Source organism: Melanerpes formicivorus, unplaced genomic scaffold, assembly GCF_026170545.1.
Source record: "Melanerpes formicivorus ecotype bairdi unplaced genomic scaffold, bMelFor1.0.p_v2 SCAF_116, whole genome shotgun sequence".
Classification (NCBI taxonomy): Eukaryota; Metazoa; Chordata; class Aves; order Piciformes; family Picidae; genus Melanerpes; species Melanerpes formicivorus.
Window position 1 is genome coordinate 612752 of NW_027142468.1, and position 25363 is coordinate 638114.

The 25363-nt window shown below is 57.3% G+C and overlaps 2 protein-coding genes across 2 annotated transcripts in view; both read left to right on the top strand.

Annotated features, from left to right (window-relative positions):
- Positions 1-951: 951 nt before the first annotated feature.
- LOC137456114 (protein unc-13 homolog A-like) lies at positions 952-15284 on the top strand. The gene is made up of 5 exons (XM_068167420.1): positions 952-2447; positions 13420-13491; positions 14586-14663; positions 14942-15050; positions 15175-15284. The coding sequence occupies exons 1-5, from the start codon at positions 2280-2282 to the stop codon at positions 15282-15284; spliced, it is 537 nt and encodes a 178-aa protein (XP_068023521.1). The 5' UTR covers positions 952-2279.
- A 5099-nt stretch (positions 15285-20383) lies between these two features.
- LOC137456115 (hydrocephalus-inducing protein homolog) overlaps positions 20384-25363 on the top strand; it is a 65920-nt gene continuing 60940 nt past the window's right edge. Inside the window, exons 1-4 of the mRNA XM_068167421.1 lie at positions 20384-20422; positions 21171-21287; positions 22743-22877; positions 23563-23762. Of these exons, the coding sequence (XP_068023522.1) occupies positions 20384-20422; positions 21171-21287; positions 22743-22877; positions 23563-23762 (491 nt within the window). The remainder of the gene's footprint in view (positions 20423-21170; positions 21288-22742; positions 22878-23562; positions 23763-25363) is intronic.

A 25363-nucleotide genomic window follows, 5' to 3' on the forward strand; every position in this document is an offset into this window, starting at 1 on the left:
CACAACGCTCCCCCGGGCCCGGCCCCGCAACACAACGCTCCCCCGGGCCCGGCCCCGCAACACAACGCTCCCCCGGGCCCGGCCCCGCAACACAACGCTCCCCCGGGCCCGGCCCCGCAACACAACGCTCCACAGCCTCGGTCCCGCAACGCTCCCCCGGCCCCGGCCGCGCAACGCAACGCTCCCCCGGGCCCGGCCCCGGCTCCGCAACGCTCCACAGCCCCGGCCCCGCAACGCTCCCCCGGCCCCGCACCCAGCACTGCCCAGGGCGCTTCCACCGCCGCCTCCCGCAGCCCGCCGCAGCCCCGCAGCCCCCACAGGCTGCCCCTGACCTTGCAGGCTGTCCCGGATCCCGCAATGCTGCCTCAGCCCCGCAGCCCGCCTCAGCCCCGCGGAACCCGCAATCCTGCCTCAGCCCCGCAGTTCCCGCAGTCCTCCCCTGTCCTTCCAGGCTGCCCCCGGCCCCCGCAGCCGTCCCCATCCCTCTCCCGTAGCCCTTGGGGCACCGGAGCGCCTCTTACCGCTGCTTCCACCGATGAGGGCTCAAACAGTCCCGCCGACCACGCCCCCTGCGCTCATTGGTCAATCGTCGAGCAGAGCCTCCCATTGGCTCTTCAGCAACGCGAGCCCCGCCCGCTCCCGCCCACGAGCCCCGCCCGCTGCCGGCCGCTCCGCCCGCGAGCCGCGGCCGCTCCGCGCAGTGCACCATGGGAGCTGTAGGCCGCCGGGGCCTGGCCGCCATCTTTGCCCTGAGGAGCCAGCCCCGGGCACCCCTCAGGGCCTGCAAGGGGTCCCCGGCCCCGGCCCCGGCCCCGGCCCCGGCCCCAGCCCCAGCGCTGCCCACACATCGCCAAGGGCTCTGCTCTGCGAGCCGGGGCACGGAGCACTCTGGGGCTCCTCTCGCTGCGCTGCCGCTCAGAGGGCCTGAAGGATGCTGCGGGGCTGCCGAGAGAGCAGAGAAGGGCAGGAGGCAGCGCTGGGCACAAGCAGCAAACGCAGCTCCGCTCCTGCCGGCTGCCACAGTCCCTGTCCCGAGCAGAGGCTTTGCTTCAGAGGGCAGCTGGCAATCAGCTGCTTAACCCAGCCCCACGCTGGCCCCGAGCTCCTTGCCCAGCTGCTGCTCGTGGGGCAGGAGTTGCAGTAGGGAACCAGAGAGCTGCAGGGCAGTGCTGAGAGGTTCTGCTCTTGAATCCTGCCCTGCAGGTCCTGACCTGCTGCCCTGGCTCTGCTGCAGGCACCTGGTCCCCATCCTCACTCCCAGCCTGAGGCATAGATTGCTCTGCCTGCCCTGCTGCCTGCATCAGCTCTGTGCCTGCTGCCCACCCCCGGGGGGCAAAGGGCTCTGAGGAAGGCAAAGAGGCCATTGGCACCCAGCCAGGCCCGGGGCAGAGGCCTCCCTGCAGCCCCATGTCCCCTGGGTGCCAGCTCTGGGGACCCAGAGGCTCTGGGGAGCAGAGGGCTGGTGGCACTGAGGCTGCTGGATTGCCTTTCGTGCCCAGCCAGCTCTGTGCCCTTGGGGCTGTCCTGGGCCGCTGGCAGCAGTGCCAGGCAGGGCTTCTGCCCACACAGACAGCTGCTCTGGGGCACCGAGGTACCCCACAAGTGGCACTTGGCATCCCCACCCTGCCCCCCAGGGACAGCCCCAGGGACAGTGGCTGTGCCAGCCCCTGGGCTCAGGGCACCTCCAGCCCCACAGACTCCCTGAAGGCCCCCAGGGGGCACAGCCCTCACAGGGTAGGGGACAGTGTGGGGGCTTCGGGCTGCCCCTGAGCTGCCAAGCAGCTCCCCAGGGATTCCTCTTTGCCCAGCTCCTCCCCAGCCAGGATCCAAGCACAGAAAGTGTGGAGTCTCCTTCTCTGAAGCCTTTCCATCCCTGTCTGGATGTGTTCCTGTGGTTTGGCTGTGGTGCTTGGGGCTATGCTTGAGGGGTGACCCTTGCAGAGCAGGGTTCTGGGTTGGCCTTGGTGACCCTGAGGCTCTTTTGCAACCTGAGTGTTTCTGTGACTCTGTGACTGGCAGTGTGGAACCACAGCATCCCAGGTCTGTTGAGGGTGGAAGCAGCTCTGCTCCTTCTGATGTCATTAGAATACACAAACACAGCTCCTGGCCCACAGCTGCCCAGCTCCAAGGCAGACCATGCCTTGGGCCCAGACCCCACCTCAGGCACTCCTCCTTGGGCATGAGTGGAAGCCTTACTCTTGGGGGCAGGAGGGGTGGAAAGAGGAGGAGTTTGGACACAGGCAGGTGTGAAGCTGGTTATAACAGAGGTCTCCTTTTCAATGGGACAGGTTACAAGAAGAAGAAGAAGAAGAAGAAGAAGAAGAAGAGGCTGCCACAAGAAGGCAAAGAATACCCAGGAGGAAAGCTTTCCCCACCAGGATCCAGAGAAGATCAGAAGGAGCAGCAGGACTGCACCAGAGAGACAGCTTTGGACCCTCACAGTGGTGGTAGCCATAAACTTCTTCCTCTCTTCACTTTACCTTTCCACCTTTCTCCTCTCACTTTTCCCTACCTATTGCACACCAGCTTATGGGCAAACAGTGCCAGAGGGCACTGCCAGCAAGTCTGCTGCTGGCACCAAGCTGGGAGGAGTGGCTGACACACCAGAAGGTTGTGCTGCCATGCAGCAAGACCTGGACAGGCTGAGAGCTGGGCAGGGAGAAATTTGATGAGGTTCAACAAGGGCCAGGGGAGAGTCTTGCACCTGGGAAGGAACAACTCCATGCAGCAGTACAGGCTGGGGACTGAGCTGCTGGAGAGCAGGGAAGGGGAAAGGGACCTGGGGGTGCTGCTGGATGGGAGGTTGAGCATCAGTCAGCAATGTGCTCTGGTGGCCAAGAAGGCCAAGGGCATCCTGGGGTGGGTTAGAAGGGCTGTGGTGAGTAGGTCAAGAGAGGTTCTCCTCCCCCTCTGCTCTGCCCTGCTGAGGCCACACCTTGAGTCCTGTGTCCAGTTCTGGGCCCCTCAGTTTCAGAAGGACATTGAGAGACTTGAAGGTGTCCAGAGAAGGGCAATGAAGCCAGGGAGGGGTCTGGAGCACAGCCCTGTGAGGAGAGGCTGAGGGAGCTGGGGTTGCTTAGCCTGGAGAAGAGGAGGCTCAGGGGAGACCTTCTTGCTCTCTGCAACTCCCTGAAGGGAGGTTGTAGCCAGGTGGGGGTTGGTCTCTTCTCCCAGGCAAGCAGCACCAGAACAAGAGGACACAGTCTCAAGCTGTGCCAGGGGAGGTTTAGGCTGGAGGTTAGGAAGAAGTTCTTCATAGAGAGAGAGATTGGCCCTTGGGATGTGCTGCCCAGGGAGGTGGTGGAGTCCCCATCCCTGGAGGTGTTCAGGAGGGGATTGGATGTGGCACTTGGTGCCATGGTCTAGTCATGAGGTCTGTGGTGACAGGTTGGACTTGATGATCCTTGAGGTCTCTTCCAACCTTGGTGATACTGTGAGCCTGTGATACTCTGATGCTGTGATACTGTGAAGTTCCTCAATGTCCTTCTTAAACTGAGGGGCCCAGAACTGGACACAGGACTCAAGGTGTGGCCTAAGCAGTGCTGAGCACAGGGCACAATGACCTCCCTGCTCCTGCTGGCCACACTGTTCCTGATGCAGGCCAGGATGCCATTGGCCCTCTTGGCCACTTGGGCACACAGCAGACTCAGGTTCAGCTCCTGTCCACCAGTACCCCCAGGTCCCTCTCTGCCTGTCTGCACTCCAGCCACTCTGTCCCCAGCCTGTAGCTCATTAGAGAACATTTCTGGTCCCTGACAAAGCAGTAAAAGCTCTTATTACCAAAACTGCCCAGGGATTCTTTCTTTGCTCACATAGCTCTGCTTTCATTTGGGGAAACTGGAGGACAAGGTTAGTAGATTGACTTTTGTTCAGCTAAGTGCCATAAATTGGACCTGAGTGCTCCTGTATGGCTGGTTTCCATCACTGCAGACACTGAAGGCTTTTGAGGAGGCATGGGGGTGCACTAGAAGAGCCTCAAGCACTCAGGTCCTAATAAATCTGGGGAAAAAGTTTTGTTTCCACCTCAGCTTCTCTGTTCTGTGGTCTGACAGTGCCTCCATCCAGGGCAACATGAAGACTTTGAAGCAGGCAGAATGTTTTAGGCTAGCTTGGGTCATTAAGCATGCATTCCAGACACCAGTGGCACGTTAGCACTTGGGGTCAACACCTGCTGATGGCATCAGGATGTTTGCATCTCCTCTGAGCCCTCCATAGTCATGGCTTAGAGACAGTGTGTTGGATTGGACGGGCTTCTTCTGGTGTTCATAGAAACACAGAATCAGCCAGGCTGGAAAAGACTTCAGAGATCATCAAGTCCAACCTGTCACCACAGGCCTCATGACTAGACCATGGCACCAAGTGCCACATCCAATCCCCTCTTGAACACCTCCAGGGATGGGGACTCCACCACCTCCCTGGGCAGCACATCCCAATGGTGAATGACTCTCTTAGTGAAGAACTTTCTCCTCACCTCACCTCCAGCCTAAACCTCCCCTGGCACAGCTTGAGACTGTGTCCTCTTGTTCTGCTGCTGGGTGCCTGGGAAAAGAGACCAACCCCCACCTGGCTACAACCTCCCTTCAGGGAGTTGGAGAGAGCAAGGAGGTCTCCCCTGAGCCTCCTCTTCTCCAGGCTACACTACATTCTTGTAGTAAGATCCCCATTGCCCATCTATGGTGTAGGCTAGATGATGTATGCCTTCAAGGACCACAGATGAAGGTAAACCCCAGGAAAATGCTCCCTTCCCTCCTTCCTATGAACCCCCAAATGCACAAAGCCTCTTCTTAATTCTTGCTGCATTTCCTTTTCACTTGTCAGCACTTGCCAGAGGGTTTCAGACTTTCACATGAATTTACCAAACTATAGAGCAGCCACCTGCTGTCCTCCTGGGTCACACTTTGGTTGGTGACTGTATGCTGGGGGTTTGCTTCCTGTGGCTTGAGGCTTGCTTCTTTGGGGCTTGGGGTTTCCTTCCTTTCGACTGGGGGTTTACAGAACCAAGGGCAAGGTCCTGCAGCTGGCTCAGGGCAATCCCAGGCACTGCTAGAGGCTGGGCAGGGACTGGCTGGAGAGCAGCCCTGAAGAAAAGGCCTTGGGGGTGCTGGGGGAGGAGAAGCTCAAGAGGAGCCAGCAGGGAGCACTTGCAGCCCAGAGAGCCAAGCAGAGCCTGGGCTGCAGCAAGAGAAGTGTGGCCAGCAGGGCCAGGCAGGGGATTCTGCCCCTCTGCTCCACTCTGCTGAGACCACAGCTGGAGCTCTGGGGCCAGTGCTGGAGCCTCTGTGCCAGGAAGGATCTGGAGGTGCTGGAAGGTGTCCAGAGAAGGGCCACGAGGAGGAGCAGAGGGCTGGAGCTGCTCTGCTGTGAGGACAGACTGAGGGAGTTGGGGTTGTGCAGGCTGGAGTGGAGGAGGCTCTGAGGAGACCTTCTGGTGGCCTTCCAGGATCTGCAGGGGGCTCCAAGAAAGCCGGGGAGGGACTTTTGAGGGTGTCAGGGAGGGATAGGACTGGGGGGGATGGAGCAGAACTAGAAGTGGGGAGATTGAGACTGGCTGTTAGGAAGAAGTTGTTGGCCATGAGGGTGGTGAGAGCCTGGCCCAGGTTGCCCAGGGAGGTGGTGGAAGCCTCCTGCCTGGAGGTGTTTGCAGCCAGGCTGGAGGTGGCTGTGAGCAACCTGCTGTGGTGTGAGGTGTCCCTGCCCATGGCATTGGGCTTGGAACTGGCTGAGCCTTGAGGTCCCTTCCAGCCCTGACACTTCTGTGATTCCTTCCTTTGGGCTGGGTTATTTTTGTTTGTGGTTTTCTCTCAGGTGGTCCTGCTCTGAGCAGGGGGGGGGGCGGGGGGAGCTGGAGTAGATAATCTTTCAGGGTCCCTTCCAACCCCTAACAGTCTGTGATTGTCATTGGACCTTCACCCCACTCACCATCAACCTGCTTTTTGAAGTAGTCTTTGATATTTCTCCATCACTTCCACAACAATATTAAGGCTTCTGATTATTTTCCCTTTTGGTCATGGCTGTGTGACTCAAACCATTGAGCAGCTGCAGTACATCCCATAAATGGCCATTCACTTTAAGAGAGCCCTTCCAATGCTCTAGGCAACTGAGCCTAGAGCAAGCTCTGCCCCACTCCCCTGATGAAAATTGAGTTTATCCCTAGTTCCCTTTGACCCTATAAAGTGCATCCCCAGGACAGGCTCTTCTGAAATGAGTTGTATGTGGTCCTAAGTTATCTTTTAGGTTGGGACTAGGAGCTTGGCTTGGGTTAGGTATCTTGGAGCCACTGGGAACAAGAAAATACTATTGGCACTGTTAATGTACAATATTAATGTGCAATTTTATTCCTTTGGAGTCTCTCCTACAAAGAAGGCATTGAGGGGCTGGAGCAGGTCCAGAGAAGAACAACAAAGCTGGTGAAGGGTCTGGAGAACAGGGCTGGTGGGGACGGCTGAAGATACTGGAGGTGTTCAGCCTGGAGAAGACCTCCTTGCTCTTTACACTTCCCCAAAAGGAGGCTGAATCAAGGTGGGGCTTGGTCTCTTCTCTCTAGTAACAACTGATAGGACAAGAGGCAATAGCCTCAAGTTGCACCAGGTTAGAGATCAGAAGAAACTTCTTCACTGCAAGGGGTTTTGACCACTGGAAGAGGCTGCCCAGGAGGGTGCTTGAATGCTCATCCCAGGAGATGTTTCAGAGATGTGGTGCTGAGGGCCATGGCTTAGCACCAGACTTGGTATAGAATAGGATAGGATAAAATATAGGATAGGATAGGATAGGATAGGATAGGATAGGATAGGATAGGATAGGATAGATCTGACCAGGTTGGAAGAGAACTTCAAGATCATCCAGTCCAACCTATCACCCAGCACCAGATAATCAACTAAACCATGGCACCAAGTGCCTCATCCAGGCTCTCCCTAAACACCTCCAGTGATGGTGACTCCACCACCTCCCTGGGCAGCACATCCCAAGGGCCAATCTCTCTCTCTATGAAGAACTTCTTCCTCACCTCCAGCCTAAACCTCCCCTGGCACAGCTTGAGACTGTGTCCTCTTGCCCTGCTGTTGATGATTGTTGGACTCAACGACCTTAAAGGTCTTCTCTAACCCACACACTCCACGTGATTCCACATAGTCTGTCTCTGTTCACACCTAAGATGCTTTCACCTATTCTAAGTCAGTCCCCATCCAGGGCAATTCCCTTCCAGCCTGCTGTTTCTAGGAAGAGGAAGCACAAGTTGCACATAAAAATCAGCATTCCCCTTGAAAGAGCTGCTAAGATGCACTCAAAAGAGATTAGGAGAACATAATGAACCCCTCTGATCATCAGGAAAAGTGAGGTGTTTGGCAGTAAGGTGTTTATGGCCAGCTAGGTAGCTGGCTTTCAAATCCTCCTGCCATAAATTATTAATTACCTGAATGCTTAATTCTCTACATGCCCCAGGAGGGATTGCAGCTGTGCCTCTGTTTTGGTACAAGCTGAAGGATTGCCTTTTGCTGCCTCTGTAGCTCATCTCTTTCCCAAGTTTGGAGCTACTTGCTTACCCCTTAGCAACCAAATGGATCCATTTGTTAGCAATGTTTTCTCCATAAGCAAAAAGATGCTCACTTAAATAGCTCATTTGCATACTTCTCAGATCTCGGTTCTGCTAAAGCCATCATCAGGCTGTTAGCAAAACTGCTCTGAGCCCCAGGTGGCACTAAGGAGTCTGTCAGAGGCATATGTCAGGAGTGGTACCCACAGCAACGTTTCTAATGACCTTTGGGTGACAAACATGCAGGCATCAGCACACTAAAGAAAAAGTAAAGCATCATTTACAATCACTCAGTGATTTCAAGACAGTTGGAGGGTTTGGAGTTCTTTCTTTGCTTTTGGGGCATTTTCAGTGTGAATTGTTAGAGGAAAAGAGGTTCTGTGCCCAAGTGATTGAGGCAAACAGCAGGATCTCCTCTCCTCTCCTCTCCTCTCCTCTCCTCTCCTCTCCTCTCCTCTCCGAACCTCTCCGAACCTCTCCGAACCTCTCCGAACCTCTCCGAACCTCTCCGAACCTCTCCGAACCTCTCCTCTCCGAACCTCTCCTCTCCGAACCTCTCCTCTCCGAACCTCTCCTCTCCGAACCTCTCCTCTCCTCTCCGAACCTCTCCTCTCCTCTCCTCTCCGAACCTCTCCTCTCCGAACCTCTCCTCTCCTCTCCCTGCACTCTACCTGGCACCCACAGCTGTTGGTGATTCTTGACTACTTGACTGTCCCCCACAGCAAGCTCCTGGCCAAGCTGTCAGCCCCTGGCTGGGACAGCAGCTCTCTGAGCTGGGTTAGGAACTGGCTGGAGGCTGAGCCCAGAGAGTGGTGGTGAATGGTGCCACAGCCAGCTGGCAGCCAGGCACCAGTGGTGTGCCCCAGGGATCAGTGCTGGGCCCTGTGCTCTTTAACATCTTCATTGATGATCTGGATGAGGGCATTGAGTCCATCATCAGTAAATTTGCAGGTGACACCAAGCTGGGAGCAGATGTTGGTCAGTTAGAGGGCAGAAGGGCTCTGCAGAGGGACCTCAACAGGCTGGACAGATGGGCAGAGTCCAAGGGCAGGAGATTGAACACATCCAAGTGCCAGGTGCTGCACTTTGGCCACAGCAACCCCAGGCAGAGCTACAGGCTGGGGTCAGAGTGGCTGAGAGCAGCCAGGCAGAGAGGGACCTGGGGGTGCTGGTTGATGGTAGGCTGAACATGAGCCTGCAGTGTGCCCAGGCAGCCAGGAGGGCCAATGGCATCCTGGCCTGCATCAGGAAGAGTGTGGCCAGCAGGAGCAGGGAGGTCATTGTGCCCCTGGACACTGCACTGGTTAGGCCACACCTTGAGTCCTGTGTCCAGTTCTGGGCTCCTCAGTTTAAGAAGGACATTGAGAGACTTGAAGGTGTCCAGAGAAGGGCAAGGAAGCTGGGGAGGGGTTTGGAACAGAAGCCCTATGAGGAGAGGCTGAGGGAGCTGGGGTTGCTTAGCCTGGAGAGGAGGAGGCTCAGGGGAGACCTTCTTGCTCTCTCCAACTCCCTGAAGGGAGGTTGTAGCCAGGTGGGGGTTGGTCTCTTCTCCCAGGCAAGCAGCACCAGAACAAGAGGACACAGTATCAAGCTGCACCAGGGGAGGTTTAGGCTGGAGGTTAGGAGGAAGTTCTACACAGAGAGAGTGATTGCCCATTGGAATGGGCTGCCCAGGGAGGTGGTGGAGTCACCATCACTGGAGGTGTTCAGGAGGAGACTTGATGGGGTGCTTGGTGCCATGGGTTAGTTGATTAGGTGGTGTTGGATGATAGGTTGGACTTGATGATCTCGAAGGTCTCTTCCAACCTGGTCTATTCTATTCTATTCTATTCTATTCTATTCTATTCTATTCTATTCTATTCTATTCTATTCTATTCTATTCTATTCTATTCTATCCCATCCCATCCTATCCCACCCCACCCCACCCTACTCCACCCTACTCCACCCTACCCGACCCCACTCCACCCTACCCTACCCTACCCTACCCTACCCTACCCTACCCTACCCTACCCTACCCTACCCTACCCTACCCTATCCTATCCTACTTGACTACTTTTGACCATTACTCCTACTCTTGATTATTACTGCTGGCATGCAGCCTACAAACTGTTTCTACCTAGAAACACAGCTCAGACAGCACAGGTTCCCAGGCTGCATTGGGTTGGAAGGGACCCTTCTCAAACATCATCTTGCCCAGCCTCCCTGCAGAGGGCAGGCATAAGCACCTCTAAGGGTAGGGAGAAGCTTTGCTCATCTAGAATTTTCTGGCTGTTGGCAAAAGCCACACACTGGCCCTTGGCTGAACACTAAGTCATGCTCCAGGTCACTCCCCTTTGGGCAGCAGCAGCAGTTTTTTGTGCTAAGGCAGGAGTATGACTCATGGCTGTGTTCATCTCTCCGTGCCTCTTTCCTCTGGGTCTCTGAGAAACTAGATAAGCTCTGGCATTAGGATCTTAGCTCCCACGAGGGGAAGGTGAATTTCTTCAGACAAATGTTACAGGCACTGAGAAGTTTGAATTACTATGGGAGAGGAGAATTCAGCCAACAGCTATTTGAAAGTGGAGGTGGGAGGCAAGAGGATTGTTTTCCTGTCACCAGGGACAAAAGAAAGTGCAGGACCAAAAGACTTAGAAGTGAAGCAAAACACTCCCAAAGACTACAACCTTGTTGTAGGCTAAAGGCTAACCAGGACAGACCTAACCTAAGCCCTTTTTCTTTGCATGTAATGTCCTATTCCTAAGGAAAAGTACAGCTGCATTGTTCCTCCATGCTTTGGTTTTATTGCTTCTTTCCTCTGTGTTCTCTGTAAGATAAAGGGAAACCAAGAGCTCTGCTGAAACAGCAACTCCTGAAGTATTTCTTTCTCTCTGCTATCAATAACCCAGATGTTATAATGAGGATGGAAACACACTCACTAGGTCTGCTGGGGTGATCCATGGCTTGATCTCCACCTGTTGGTTTTATGATTGCTGCATTAACAAACGAGCAAACAAAGCCATCCACTTTAAAACCCAAGTGGTTCTGTAGAGGAGTATTGTGTTCAGTTTGGGGCACCTCAATACAGGAGAGATGTGGAGGTGCTGGAGATAGTGCAGAGGAGAGCAACAAAGCTGGGGAAGGGCCAGGAGAATAAATCTGATGAAGAGCAACTGAGGGAGCTGGGGCTGGGTGGTGTGAAAGAGAGGAGGCTGAGGAGAGGCCTTCGTTTAACACCAGAGCTAGATAGTGGCTGAACTTCATGATCTTAAAGGGTTTCTCCAACAGAAATGATTCCATGGCCCTACAAATACCTCTACCAACCACTCTGTTTGATAGGGTGCTTGGTGCCATGGGTTAGTTGATTAGGTGGTGTTGGATGATAGGTTGGACACAATGATCTTGAAGGTCTCTTCCAACCTGGTCTATCCTATCCTATCCTATCCTATCCTATCCTATCCTATCCTATCCTATCCTATCCTATCCTATCCTATATTCTTCTTCTCCTCTCCTCTCCTCTCCTCTCCTCTCCTCTCCTCTCCTCTCCTCTCCTCTCCTCTCCTCTCCTCTCCTCTCCTCTCCTCTCCTCTCCGAACCTCTCCGAACCTCTCCGAACCTCTCCGAACCTCTCCGAACCTCTCCTCTCCTCTCCGAACCTCTCCTCTCCTCTCCGAACCTCTCCTCTCCGAACCTCTCCTCTCCTCTCCGAACCTCTCCTCTCCTCTCCTCTCCTCTCCGAACCTCTCCTCTCCTCTCCGAACCTCTCCTCTCCTCTCCGAACCTCTCCTCTCCTCTCCGAACCTCTCCTCTCCTCTCCGAACCTCTCCTCTCCTCTCCGAACCTCTCCTCTCCTCTCCTCCCTTCCCAAACCTTCCCTTCCCAAACCTTCCCCTCTATTCTACTTCTATTCTGATCTTATTCTATTCTATTCTATTCTATTCTATTCTATTCTATTCTATTCTATTCTATTCTATTCTATTCTATTCTATTCTAAAACAGTCTTCGCTCTTCTTATCTCTTCTCTGTTCACTTCCTTGCTCTGAAGGGCAACAAAGCTGGGGAGGGGTCTGGAGCACAGCCCTGTGAGGAGAGGCTGAGGGAGCTGGGGTTGCTTAGCCTGGAGAAGAGGAGGCTCAGGGGAGACCTCAGTGCTCTCTACAACTCCCTGAGGGGAAGTTGTAGCCAGGAAGGGGTTGGTCTCTTCTCCCAGGCAGCCAGCACCAGAACAAGAGGACACAGTCTCAGGCGGTGCCAGGGGAGGTTTAGGCTGGAGGTTAGGAGGAAGTTCTACACACAGAGAGTGATTGCCCATTGGGATGGGCTGCCCAAGGAGTTGGTGGAGTCACCATCACTGGAGGTGTTCAGGAGGAGACTTGACAGGGTGCTTGGTGCCATGGGTTAGTTGATTAGGTGGTGTTGGATGATAGGTTGGACTCGATGATCTTGAAGGTCTGGTCCATTCCATTCCATTCCTTTTAAGTTTCTTGAGGCTGGATTTGGCCAGTGGGCATTCTCATAAACAACTGGCAGGAAGCAACAACTCTTGTAAGCAACAGGAAGCATGAAGCTAGAGTTGTGCCCATACTTCTTATTAGCACAAGCATCTCATGAGATGGGTGTGTGCAATTGTTTGTGCCACCTGGCTAATGCCTTGGCCTTTGTTCCCCTCAGGAAAGGAGGGGGATGTGTCCACACATGCTGAGACAAGGGGGAAAGAGAAGGAAGTAAAGCTACCAAAAACTAATCTGGAGTTGGTTTGGAAGTAGGAGAAGTAAATTCTTTTTAACAATATATGTATGGATAGTATTAACAGGGAGGGTTTACAAGGGTGAGGAATAAGGATGAGTAGGAAAATATATAGAACCCAATTTGGATGGCTTTGTATCTCCCTCAGTGTATGTGGATTTCAGTCCCTTAGAGAAGTGTGGATGCGGCAGGGAGAAGGCCAGGCCTGGCCCTGTGGCGGCACCAGGAGGCCAGCAGTGGCTGTTGGTCCTTCAGAACAAGCGAGGCAGGAGCAAAGAGGGAAAATGGCAGCAGTGTCCTCCTGTTTGTAGGCTTCCTGGACAGGAAGGGGGAGGGGAATAGACCACCTTTGGTCTAAGCTCATCACCCTGATAGTCTCCTTTATTGGGAGGACAAGAACTCCTACACACCCTGCCTGAACCAGTGAGCAGGTGCTGGGTAGGGTGCTTTGCACCCAGGGGAGTGCCCATGCAGTGGCTGTAGTGGCTTTTGTCCTTTGGAAGTGACCTGTAACCTACAGATGGGGAAATTGAGGCAGGGGGGTGGTGTGGGGGATCTGTCTCCAAGTGGGACTGGTCCACCCTCCACTTTCCCCTTGCCCTAGGCTTCCCCAGGAAGTAAATGTGCAGACCATCAGTGCTGAGGTAATGTGGAACCTCTTTGTTCAGGATATGCAATGGAGGGTGAGTGCTCCTGTGACACCCCAAGCCAGGCTGGAGAACCAGGCAGGAGCCATACTCTACTCTGCCCTGCCCTCACCTCACCTGTTCCCTGGCCAAACCCATTTCACCCCCTCACTAACACAACACCTGGCATAAACCCCACCCAAGAAGCTTTTCAATCTTCACCCCATTTCCCTGGCATCCCAGGAGCTGCCCTTGAAGCAGCTTCCCTGCAGGGCTGGGGCTCAAGGCAAAGCCTGGGCACACTCCCCTCGTGCAGAGCAGGACAAGCACTGCCTGTGCAAGAACACAGACTCCATGCAGCTGCACTCCAAGGTGCAGTGACTCTACAACGAGTACGGCACCGAGCTGCCTGCCTGCAGGAGACGAGGGCCCGAGCACCCTGCGGGAGTGCAGCCCTCAGGGGGTGGGGGGCAGTGCTTGTGCCCCAGGGGCTGGCTGGGGCTGGGCCTCTCTTCCAGATGGTTCAAGCCCTTTGTCTTCCAGTGGCTGGATGAGAATGAAGAGGTGTCCTGGGATATCCTGCATGGAGCACTGGAGCAGGACAAGGAGAATGGGGTATGCACAGGACTGCTGGTACAGGACCTGCTGCTGGGGGCTGGGCAGGGGGCTTGTCCCCAACAGGGCTAAAATCCTCCAGTTCCAGCTCGGTGGTGGATGTCTTCTCCCAGCTTAACCAGAGCTCGAGATCATCAAGAAGCTTGAGTGCTCTGCCCCCCCGATTGTTGGGTATCACATAAGAAAGTTTGCCAAGGTGAGCAGCTACCAGGGTGGGGCCATTGGGCCAGCATCACTCTTGGCACTCTTGACTCAGCTCTGGCCCAGGGCTCCTGCACTCTCTGTCACTTCCTGTCCAGCTGCAGGCAATGACATAGGGCACAGACTGCACCACCTCTAGCATGTTCAAGCAAGCATGCCACAGCACCTGTGGCTCTCCCAGCTTTGATAGCAGAGGAGATTAGCTCAATAATGAGATAATTGGTCAATGAATCTAGATAAGTTACATGCTGGTGGCTCGTTGCATTGTGGGAGATTTGTGCAGCCTTGCTGGCTGATGCTCAGAGCTGTGAGGGTGATGGAGCTGCTTACTGAGACCAAGCGTGCTGGGTCTGGCTTCCAGAGGCTGTGCTTCTGGCACATCTATAGGGCCAGAGGGTCTAGGAGCCCCAGCTCTTACCCAGGTTGTTTCCCTGCTGTGGGACTCAAGGTCTTCTCTCTCTGCTTTGCTGCTGTCTGGGTGTCTTTGCTGCTGCCATCCTGTGGCTGCAGACCAGCAATGTGCTGCTCCAGTACGCTGAGATCATCTCCAAGGATTTTGCCTCGTACTGTGTCTGCATCCTGCCTACTCTCCTTCTCCAAGGAGAAAGTGGTGATGGTGTCTTCCTTCTGCTTGCCACCTGTCTGGTTCTGCCAGGCAGAATTGTTCCCACATGGTGGCCCAGCCCCTCACCTCAGCTCCAAGGCTGGCTCCTGTGATGAAGGTTCTGCCCTCATCTCTGCCCCGTGGCAGTTTCTGAAATGCTGCAGGCAGGGCTCTCTGCCATGACTGTTCTCATGTCCAGGAGTACATGCTGGGAGGGAGCTGGGGCAGCAGAGAGCTGTTCCAGCTACTTTTGTTGGTGCTGACTCCACTTTCCATCCTTTCCCCTCAGCCCTGCATTCTGATGAACAACATCCAGCAGCTCCCTGTCCAGCTCGAGAAGATGTTTGAAGCCATGAGTGGGAAGGAGGTGCATATTAGGTGTCCAGGAGGGAGCCATGTGGGGGAGCTGAACCAGTGTCCTCTACCCAGAGGAAGTCCCTTCCCTGGCTCCACAGCACTGGGTGCAGACCCCAGTTCCTCACCCCTGTATGGGACCATGCTCTCCCATTCCATAGCACCCTGCTCTTCCACCATGTCAGATGATGGACGGGCTTCACCCTGCCCAGGGATGCATTTGGCATGCAGAAAGTCCCCCGGGGCTGGACCAGGAACCCTGATGGCTTCTCCAATCTGTCCCTCCTCCAGCTGGAGCCAGAAGCCAGAGATAGCCTCAAGGACCTGCAGGTGAAACTCAACCATGTCCTGGAGGAGCTGAGCAGAATCTTTGCCAGCAGGTACACCTGGCTGAGAGGAGGTGGGTTTGGGGGTCAAGGAACTGCAGCTGGGGCCTGGCTGGGGCCTCTGCTTGGCCAAGCAGGTCCTGGGCATGGCTGTGGGAGATGCTGAGCTGACTGAGCACTGTGCTCCCCGGTTTCCAGCCACGCCTGGAGGAGTGCTGAAGCAGCTGGGTGACATCCTGGGCCAGCTGAAGGAAGGGCACTGGCAGTGTCCCTGCCAGCACCTGCAGCAGTGCTGCACAGCATGCTGACAGTGTCCTGCAGCCCACCATGGGCCTCCTGGGCAGCAAGGGAGTGTGGGGCCAAGAGGAACACAGACATCTCTCAGCGCCCCTGACCCCCCCGGGAGTGTGGGGGACCTGCAGGCTCTGTAGTTCCTTTGAGCAGTTTGACAGAGTCAGGTTGCTGCTGAAACAAAGCAGACCTTTAGCTGCCAGGGGCAATGCTGCCTGAGCAGGGGCTCTGGGAGCCACTCTGGGCTATGCATCCTGCAGTGCTCTTCCCTCTCTGAGGTGAGTGAAAAGCAAGACTGCTTTGTAGGGTGAGTTGTGTTTGAAACAGCATAGAAGGGCTGAGGTTGGAAGGGGCCTCAGAGATCAACCTTCCCAGCCTGGGCAGGGACAGCTCTCAACTGGACTCAGCTGCTGGAGGCCTCATCCGACCTGGCCTTGGACACCCCCAGGGAAGAGGCAGCCACAGCCTCCCTGGGAAGCCTGGGAGCAGCCTGCAGCCTCAGGGTGCCGGTGGGTGAGGAACTGGACCTGAGCCAGCAAGGGGCACTTGCAGCACAGGAGGCCAGTGGCAGCCTGGGCTCAGCCAGGGCAGCATGGCCAGAGGGGCAGGCAGCTGGTTTGAGTCTCCTGGGGCAGCAGGAGCTGTGTGGGGGCTCCCCGCAGGAGCAGCTTGGCAGCCCTGGCTCCTGGGGGGCTTTCTGGGCCTGCCCTGGGGGAGCTGGAGCAGGGGGGCACAGGCAGCTCCCCTGTAGGCTCTGGGCAGCCCTGTGCCCGCTGGCTGCCATCTGGTGCCAGCGCTGGGCACTCCCCTCTTTGTCCCCGCGGTTGCCAGGGTGCCGCTGGGTGGCCTCAGGCTCTGTCGCTGTGGCAACCAGGCACAGCCCAGCCGCGACTGTGTGGCAGTGGGATCGCTGGTGGATGCTGGTGGATGCTGGTGGATCCTGGTGGATCCCATTGGAGACTGGTGCCGGCCCCGGGCCGAGGTGACGATGGCTGTGTCCCCTCCCCAGCCAAGCCCCGGGAGGGGCTTTGGCTGCCTCAGGAGGGAGGGCTGGGAGCAGGGCTGAGCAGGGAGGGTGGAAGCCTGAGCGCCGCTGTCCCACCCAGCAGTGCTGAGGCCATTGCCGGCACCCAGCTGCTGCTCGGGGCAGGATTTGAGGGAGGAGGCTGCCCCTTAGCCAAGGGGAGGTTCTTGTGCTGGGGGACAGGCCCCTGGAGCTGCAGCACTTGCCATGCTGGGCACCCCCGGAGGAGCTGGAGCCCCTTCTCCCTGCCCCCACAGCTGGACAAACTGCTCCCTGAAACACAAAATCCCTCTGGGTCTTCTTTGTTGCCATGGGATGCTGCTGTGTCTGCCTCCAGGCTGGGACTAAACGTGGAGGGGAGAGAGGCTGCCTGTCTCCCTGCTGCCAGTCTGATCCTCCTTCCCTTGCACCTGGGCTTTGGGATGTTTTTGCCTTCAGTTTTCACCTCTGCTGCCCCATCTGCAAGTGAGGGGTGAGAGGATTTCTCCTCTGCCTAGCAAACGCTGTGCAGGCTGAGGATGAAAGATGCAGCAGCTGCCTAGGTAGCAGAGACTGCAAAGCTCCCCCAGCCCAACTCTCCTTTCCTTGCATTTTAAAACCCTAGGGGATTTCCTGAGAAGCAGCAATTCTCTCTCTTGAAAATCCAGAGGCTGGACTGCTTCAGGAGGCTGCAGGTAACTCAGGACAGGCTGTCCAGCCTTGCCTCTGAACTGAGGGATGGGAAACAACTCCGTGAAGTCCAAGCTTCACCAGCACGGGGTCCCAGGCAGTGCTGCAGCAGGGCAGCCGCTGGTAATGTTCCCTGTCCTGGCAGCCAGCAGTGCCTGTGTGTGCTGGGGAGCCGGCACCAGGCTGAGCCTGCCAAGGTCAGGCTGGAGGCTGCATTCCTGCTGCTGCTTTTGGTCACTTCCCCTTCTGCAGCTGGGTGTCTCTGAGCTGAGTGTTTCTGTTCTTCCAGAGGCTGGGCCCCAGTGTGGGGGTGGGGCAGGCACACTGAGAATTATTTGCCCAAGAAGGTTTGGAGGCTTGAGATGAAAGCAGCTTGGTTGGGACTGAGGGTTACCGAGCATTTCAGAGCTCTCAGGGAGGCTCCAGGAAGGCAGCTGCTCAGGATGTGACCATCAACAGCCTCTGCTGGACACTGGGAAGTGCTGCTGCAGGATCTGCAGATGGTTCAGCAAGGGGGAGAGGCTGTTTTCCAGGGCTGCTGGCAGTGCCTCTTGTGCCAGCTTGGCTGTGGATCGCTGGTGCCCCTCAGCAGAGTGGAGCTCACTGTTGATAGCTTTGTGTCGATGGAGAGAGGTGGTGGCCATGCTGCTGAGTGGAAGAAGTTAACCTGGACCTGCTTCACTCAGGGGGACCTGTTAAGCCATGCTACTTGTAGGCTAAGGAGGCTGGAGAGCCTCTGCTGCTGTTAGGATGAAGCCTTAAGTGGCCCTGCTCTCACCCCTGCAGCATTTCTTGCTGAGCTTCTCCCTTGAGTGGTTTCCTGCTTTTCTTTCTGCTGCTGCAGCCTCTGGAGTGCCTGTGGGGAGCCTTGAGTTTGGGTGTCAGGGAGTGAAGAGCAGGGCCCTCATTCTCCATGGAGAAATGCTGGTGGGCACTGTGGTAATTGTGTGTCTGGAAGGAGTCATCTTTGCTGGCTCATTTCTGTCCCTGAAGCCAAGCAGAGCAGCCCTGAGCAACTCTGCTGAGCAGCTCTGCTTCTTGCCCAGGGAATGGAGCCCTGTGCTCCCCGAGGCAGAAACAGCAGCAGGGCAGCCCAGGTGCTCTCCCCTGGGGAAGGATGCCCCAGCCTGGAGACACTGTGGAGCCTTTGGCTTTGCTGGGAGTGGGCTTCTGGCTTTTCAAAGGTCTGCTGCTGCTCCTTGCAGGTGAGCTGAGCCATGGCCACTGAGCAGAACCAGCGCTCCAGGAGGCCCTCCAAAATGCCTGAGGGGCTCCAGGGCACAGTGGCAGCACCTGGTCACCTGAAGCCAGCCAGAGAGGCAAAGCAGCCTGGAACTGTAAGTAGCTGCTGTGGTCAAGGAGGAGCCTTGGAACAGGCTGCCCAGAGAGGTTGTGGAGTCTCCTTCTCTGGAGAGATTCCAAACCCACCTAGATGTGATCCTGGGCAAGCTGCTCTGGGTTTCTGCAAGAGGGTTGGACTGGCTGATCCCCAGAGGTGCCTTCCAACCCCCACCCTGCTGGGATAGCCTACATGGAGCACAGAGCCACCCCTCTGGAGCCAGGGCAATTCTTCCTTCCTCTCCATAACTGTCCCCTTTGCTGACTGGAGCTCACCTGACTGGAGATGCCCTGGTGCTGATGGTCTCTCAAGGAGATGTCTCTGTAGGCTTCTGAGGAGGGCTCTGTGAGGCCAGGACAGAGAGAAAAGTGCTAATGAAGGAGAACTCAGACTTGGAGACACTCCTCTGCACCTCAGTCCTGGCACAGGGCTGCTTTTCTGCCCTCCTCTGCCTCCCCCAGCAGTGCCATCTCCCCAGGGCAGGCTGGGGAGCCTGGGGCAAGGGCAGAGCTGGGGCAGTTCTGAGCACTCTTGCCCTGCTCTCTTCAGAGCTCCCTGGCTCTATCCAGCAGCACTACAGAGGGAACAAATGCCCAGAGAGCAGCAATCCCCAGGAGTGCCCCAGCAAAGCAGGCAGCAGCTCATGGGACAGAGCCCCTTGGTTAGAGCTTGTCCCTTCTGCTCTGGCTCAGGAGTGCTCTGATCTGAAACACTGCAGCAGGTCCCTCAGGAGGCTTCCAGGACTGGCCTGGTAGCTCTGACCACAAATTACTCCTCAGTGGCACTCGGACAAGAGGAGCAGAGGGGTTGCTGTGGCTTGTGCTGGTGGTGTGTGTTTCAGCTGACTCCCTCCTCCTTCCTGCAGGAGATGCCTGAGCTCATGGAGCAGAGCCTGGGTGGCACTCAGGAGGGGAGCCTGCCCCAGATCATCCAGAGGGGTGGCAAGGCTGAGGAGAGGAGGCTGCCCCGGCTCAGGCAGAGGCTGGGCAGCATTCAGGAGATGTGGCTGCCCCCAGTCTCCACCCAGAGGGGCAGCAGCCTGGAGGGGAAGCTGCCCCCAATCTGCACCCAGAGGGGCAGCAGCCTGGAGGGGAAGCTGCCCCCAGTCTCCACCCAGAGGGGCAGCAGCCTGGAGGGGAAGCTGCCCCCAATCCCCACCCAGAGGGGCAGCAGCCTGGAGGGGAAGCTGCCCCCTGTTCCCAGGAGGGGCAAGCCTGAGGCCAGGACCCTGCCCCTGATTGCCCAGCTTGCAGACTCCAGTGAGGCCTCCTGCCCAAAGGTAAGCTTTTCCTGCCCTTTCCTTGCTGTTTGGGGAGGCATTTGGAGAGGAGCCTGCTCGTGGCAGGCCTGCCTCCAGCTTAGCTCTAAGTGGCTGGCCAGGTCCTGTTGTGCTGTGCAGCTGCTGGCAGTGCTGAGTTCCTCCTGCCAGGAGAAAGCTCAGACCTTGCTCCCTGCTGAGCTGTTCAAGTCCTGAGCTGTGCTGCAGAAGCTCTGCTGCAGCTGGGGGGGGTTCCTGGAGCTGAGCCCCTGGCACTCAAGCCCCATGCAGGGGGCAGGCTGGGGCAGGACACAAGGGCAGGAGCTTGCCATTTGCCATCCTCCTGCTGCCACAGGCAGCTGCTGCTTGGGGTGGTCGCTGCCAAGTGCCTGGGGCTGGGACTCCTTCGCTGCTGGCAGCCTTGGCCTTGGGGGGCTGAAGGCCTGCAGGAGTTGCTCAGCACTGAGCACACTCAGCTGCAGTGGTGCTTTGGGGTGGAGCAGCAGGTTGGGGCCCTCCCAGGGGGCTGGCTTTGCAGGCTGCAGGCTCCTGCCAGCTGCAGAGGGGCCTCAGCCCCTGGCTGTGCCTTGTCTGGCTGAGTGTTTGCTGCAGCTGTGCCTCAAGCTGCTTTGCTGCAGAGCTGCTGGCCAGAGCACACAGCCCCGAGGGCAGAGCAGGGAGGGAGGCTGCTGAGCAGCAATTGCCAGCAGCAGACCTGTGACATACTGGTTGTGGGTTGCCCTGGCCAGCCCAGGAGGTTGGGAAGCCCTCAGCTGGGCACACAGAGCACTGGCAGCATGCTGCAGCTGCTGGCTTCAGCCTGGCCATGGCTTGTGTGGAGCAGCAGGAGAGCTGCCTGGGTCTGGTGAGTGGGAGCAGCACAGCTGGGAGAGGGGAGGCAAAGCAGGGAGGAACTTTCTCCTAGCAGTGCCTCTGCTCTGCCAGCATTTGCTGCTTGTGTGCATTGCCAGGCTGCTGCTGCAGTGGAGTTGAACAAAAGCAGCAGCACCAGAGCAGGACCAAAGAGCCACTGAAAGCTCCTGGCAGAAGGAGCTGCCAAGTCCAGTCCTCCTCCAGCTGCCCAGTGCTGCAGAGAAAGGAGCTGAACCTCGCCAGCACTCAGCTCTCCTTGTCCTGCCTTCCCTCCTCTGCTGCTGTTCTCTCCTTAGCAGCTCCCAGGCTTTACACTGGCAAAGCTCTTTGGGGCTGTGTGGGCCTCGGCCTCCCTGCCTCAGAGCAAAGATCATCCCCAGAGTGTTTCCCCTGGAGCCTCCTGTCCATTGCTGGCCCTCAGCTGCTCCATGAGTGCTGCCAGCACTGTCAGGGAGTGCTCTGGTGCTGTGTGACCACAGCAGCACAGGGCTTTGCCCTGTGTTTGGGAGAGGGAACCTGGAGAGACAGCCCAAGAGCTGCTTAGCCTGAGCCTGCTCAGCACAGCCCAGCTCCTCTTGAGCCACCCAGGAGCCAGGTGGGAGAGCTTCTGCTTGCCCAGGCTGAGCTGGGCAGAGGGACTCGCCAGGAGACTGGGCTGGACTGGAGAGCAGTGTAGGGTTGTCACTCAGGAGTCCTGCTGCCAGCAGCTGAACCTCTCCCTGCTCTCTGTGCACCCCCAGCTGCCAGCTGCCCTGCAGCAGAGCTGCTTTGAGCCTCTCCCAGCAGAGGTGGTCTTCCAGAACTACCTCCCCCACCAGGTCTACGAAGCGACGCTGGTTCTGCGCAACAAGGGCAGGGTAAGTGCTGGGGGGTGGGAGGAACCTGCCCTCTCTGGGCATGCTGTCTCTGACACTGCCATGTGCTGCTGGGAGCTAGCCCAGAGGAGCTTGCCTAGAGAGCAGCCTTGCCTCTGAAAGCCCTGGCTTGCTGAGAATGTTGAGGGCTCTGCAGCTGTTCTCTCCTCTCACGCTCTGCCTCAGGTGTGCAGCGCATCCTGATGGCTCCTTGGTTAGTCTTGCCTTTGGGGAGGGCCTCTCTGCCTCTCACAGCCTGCTTAGCTGCTTCAATCCCCTGACAAAGCTCAGGGCTTGTCTTCTCTGCTTGAGGCTGGAATAAGTCCTAGGGAGTGGCACTGAAACTCCAGGAGAGGTGTTTGGAAAGAGCAGTGGAACAGACTGATGGAGCAGCAGCAAGGGGAGGCCTTTAGGCACGACCTGGGGGTCCTGCTACGCTTCATTCAGCCCTGCTGGGGCTTTCCTGGAGCTCTGCTTTCCCTTTGGAACACCACAGCACATCCAGAGCCATCTCCTCCTGAAGGTCTCCACCTGTGCTTGGAAAGAATTGGTGGTGCTGAGGAGATTCCCCAAAGAAGTGGAGCAGGGAAATGCTGCCAAATGCCAGCAGTTTTGTTCCTGTGGAAAGAGGAAGATTTGAGACCCTTTGAATTTGAGCTGGGGAAACATTTGCTGGAGTGAGGCAGGTGCCCAGAGCAAGCTGGTGAGAAGAGACAGGAGGGAGGAGTGGGGCTGGGTTCAAAGGTGCTCCAGGAGAGAACCCTGTGCACACAGGGGCTTCTCTTGCCAGGCAGCAGGCAGTGTGCTGGAGGCAGAGAAGGGTCAGCAAAGGAAGTGTCCTGGAAGCTGCTGCTCTGCAGTGGGGAGCAAGATGTGAAGGGGAGAGGAGAGCAGCTGGGAAGGCAGAAGCAGCCTGCATGAGAGCAGGGGAAGGAGCTCCCCCCCACACACCTCCCTCCTGGGGGAAACAAGGGGACAACAAAAGCTGTGGGGGAAGAGCAAGAGCAGTCCAAGTGTGTCCTGAGAGAAGAGGCTTTGCCAGGGCTGTGGCTGGAAAGAGAAGCCCCTTTGGCAAGGAAGGCTGCAAAGTGTGGTCCCTCTCAGTTCCTGCTGGGGAGAACAGAGCCATTCCTGCTCTGGTGCCTGGCTTGGGAGTGTTGGCAAGAGGCCCCTGGGACATTGGTGTGCTCCACACTGACCCCAGACACTGTGCTGCTCTTTCCCCTTTCCTCATTAAAATGGGCCTCAGTTTGTCCTTTCCTCTGGCTCTGCTTCACAGCAGGGCTTGGGCCTGCAGCCCATGTCCCAGAGCTCCTTTGCCCAGGCAGCAGGAACTTGGCTCCAGCCTTGTCCTCTGTGCTGGAAGTGCCTTGGGAAGGAAGGATGGCAGCTGGCCATGGCCAGGTTTCTTCTCACAGTGCCACAGGTGGCAAAATCCCAGTTGTGTCTTCCCTGCAGGTTCCTCAGTGGGTGAAGGTCATCCTGGAGACCTCTCCTTACTTCAAGTTGGTTGGCCCCAAGGATGTGTGCCAGAAGGTAGCACCTGGCATGGCTTCTACTTACTGCATCCTCTTCACCCCTGAGGAGAACAAGGTGAGGCTGCAGGTCTCAAGAGGTTGCTGCCTGCAGTGGTAGGAGGAGCCAGGGAATTCCAGGCCTGTCAGCCTGACCTGAGTGCCAGGCAAGGTTATGGAACAGGTCATCTTGAGTGCAATCACACAGCCCTTACAGGATGGCCAAGGGCTCAGGCCCAGCCAGCATGGATTTAGGAAGGGCAGGTCCTGCCTGACCAACCTGATCTCCTTCCATGCCCAGGTGACTGCCTGGTGGCTGTGGGGAGCTGGGAGCCACTGCTGATGGTGATGTGGCAAAGGCCTCTGGGCAATGTGCCTGAGCATCCCTGCCAAGCTTCCAGGAGGTGCCTGCATTGCTGGGACTGCACTTGGCACCGTGGCACAGCTGGGTGCCTTTCCCAGGCTTCAGTGGCTCTGGGGGGCTGGCACCCCTGAGGTGGAGTCACTCTGGGCTGCCTCAGCATCCAAGCATCAGAGAATCTGCTTTGGTGCTGCTGGCCTGCTGAGAGAGCAGGTGGGGCAGAGGGGCTGGCTCAGCTCTGATCCTTCCCAGCCCTGTGCCAGTTGTGCTGCAGGAGAGAAGGGTGCCCAGGGGCTGCTGCATCTCTGCCTGCAGCTGGCAGTGAGACAAAGCCCAGCAGCTTCCCTTCTGCCCTGGGGCTGGCACTGCCTGCAGCCTGCTGAGGCTGTTCCTTTCCCTGCAGGATTACTGTCACCAGCTGCTCTGTGTCACCCAGAGGGAGGAGTTCACTGTGCCCATCCGGGCTGTAGGTGCCCAGGCTGTGCTGGACTTCCCCCAGCAGCTAAACTTCTCCATCTGCCCAGTCAAGTACAGCACCCAGAGGACTCTGCTGCTCCGCAACGTGGGCGAGCGGGAGGCTCACTACAGCCTCAGCACTCAGAGGTGAGGAGCTCAGCATCCTGCTCTGCTCTTCAGGCCAGGCTTTGCTTGTCCCTGCCTCTGCTTTCTAGGCTGGGATCTCCTGGGCCAGGAGTTGCCTTGCCATTTGCAGCTCTTGAGGTGAGGTTTCTGGGTGGCAGGGAGCCAGGGGGAAGCTCAGAGTGCCAGCAGCCCTTCCAGCCCTGTGCTCTCCAGCAGCCCTTCCAGCCCTGTGCTCCGCAGCAGCCCTTCCAGCCCTGGGCTCTCCAGCAGCCCTTCCAGCCCTGTGCTCTCCAGCAGCCCTTCCAGCCCTGTGCTCTCCAGCAGCCCTTCCAGCCCTGTGCTCTCCAGCAGCCCTTCCAGCCCTGTGCTCTCCAGCAGCCCTTCCACCCCTGTGCTCTCCAGCAGCCCTTCCAGCCCTGTGCTCTCCAGCAGCCCTGCTCTGGTGGCATTGCCAGCAGCTGGGCTCTGCAGCCTCACTGCAGGGAGCTGGATGCAGTGTATGGGGCACCTGCTGTCCTTCTCTACTCTAGGCCCTTCTGAGGGCTGAATCTCCTCAGCACTGAGCCAGGAGCTCTCTTTCTGATCCCCTGGGGGGTTGGTTTTCCTTCTGCTGTCTGCAGTGAAGGGAGCTAACTCCACTTGGTGTCTGGTCCCCAGTGGTGGTCCCCAGGGCTCAGTGCTGGGGCCAGCTCTCCTGAACACTTGCTCAATGCCCTGGGTGAGGACATTGAGGCTCCCTCAGTCAGTTTGCAGACAGGCCCAACTGGGCAGCAGTGCTGAGCTGCCTGTTAACCTACAGAGGCACCTGGCCAGGCTGGATCAAAGGCCAAGCCAATGGCATGAGGTTGATCAAGGCGAAGTGGCAGGTCCAGTACCTGGGTCACAGCAACCCCCTGCAGCACTGCAGGCTGGGGGAAGAGTGGCTGGAAAGATGCCCAGCAAAGACCTGGGGTGCTGCTCAACAGAGGCTGCAGATGAGCCAGCCGGTGGCCAGGTGGCTGAGCAGGCCAACAGCATCCTGGCCTGGGTCAGCCATGGTGTGGCCAACAGGAGCAGGGCAGTGTAGCCTGCACTGGGCACTGGATGCACAGCCTGAGTACTGCATTGACTTTTGGCCCCCTCACTGCAGGGAGCACACTGAGGTGCTGGGGTGGCTCCAGGAGGGACTACAAAGCTGGTGAAGGGTCTAGAGCAAAAGTCTTGTGAGGAGAGGCTGAGGGCACTGGGGATGTTTAGCCTGGAGGAGGCTGAGGGCAGATCTTCTGTCTCTCTTCAGCTCCCTGACAGGAGGCTGGAGCCAGGCAGGGCTTGGTCTCTGCTCCCAAGGAACAAGTGCTAGGCCACGAGGAAATGCCCTCAGTTGTGTGTGGCCTGGGACATGAGGAACAATTTCTTGCCCTTGAGGGTTGTCAAGGCCTGGTCCAGGTGGCCTGGGGCAGTGGTGGAGTCCCCATCCCTGGGGGGTTGGTGTGGTGCTGAGGGCCATGGTTTGGGGGTGCCCTAGCAATGGGAGCATGGTTGGACTGGAGCTGAAAGATCTCTTCCAGCCAAAAAGGTTCTCTGCTTCTGCTGCTTGGGGCTGCTTTGCTCCTTGCTTGCAGAAGGCAGCTGCAGAGCAGTGG

Bases quoted from the DNA above. Each gene is read 5' to 3' on its own strand.
- LOC137456114 (XM_068167420.1), top strand. From the start codon at position 2,280: ATGGGACAGGTTACAAGAAGAAGAAGAAGAAGAAGAAGAAGAAGAAGA. The intron at 2,448-13,419 runs GTAGCCATAAAC...TTTGTCTTCCAG, and splicing joins TTTGGACCCTCACAGTGGTG to TGGCTGGATGAGAATGAAGA. The intron at 15,051-15,174 runs GTGGGTTTGGGG...CCCGGTTTCCAG, and splicing joins GTACACCTGGCTGAGAGGAG to CCACGCCTGGAGGAGTGCTG.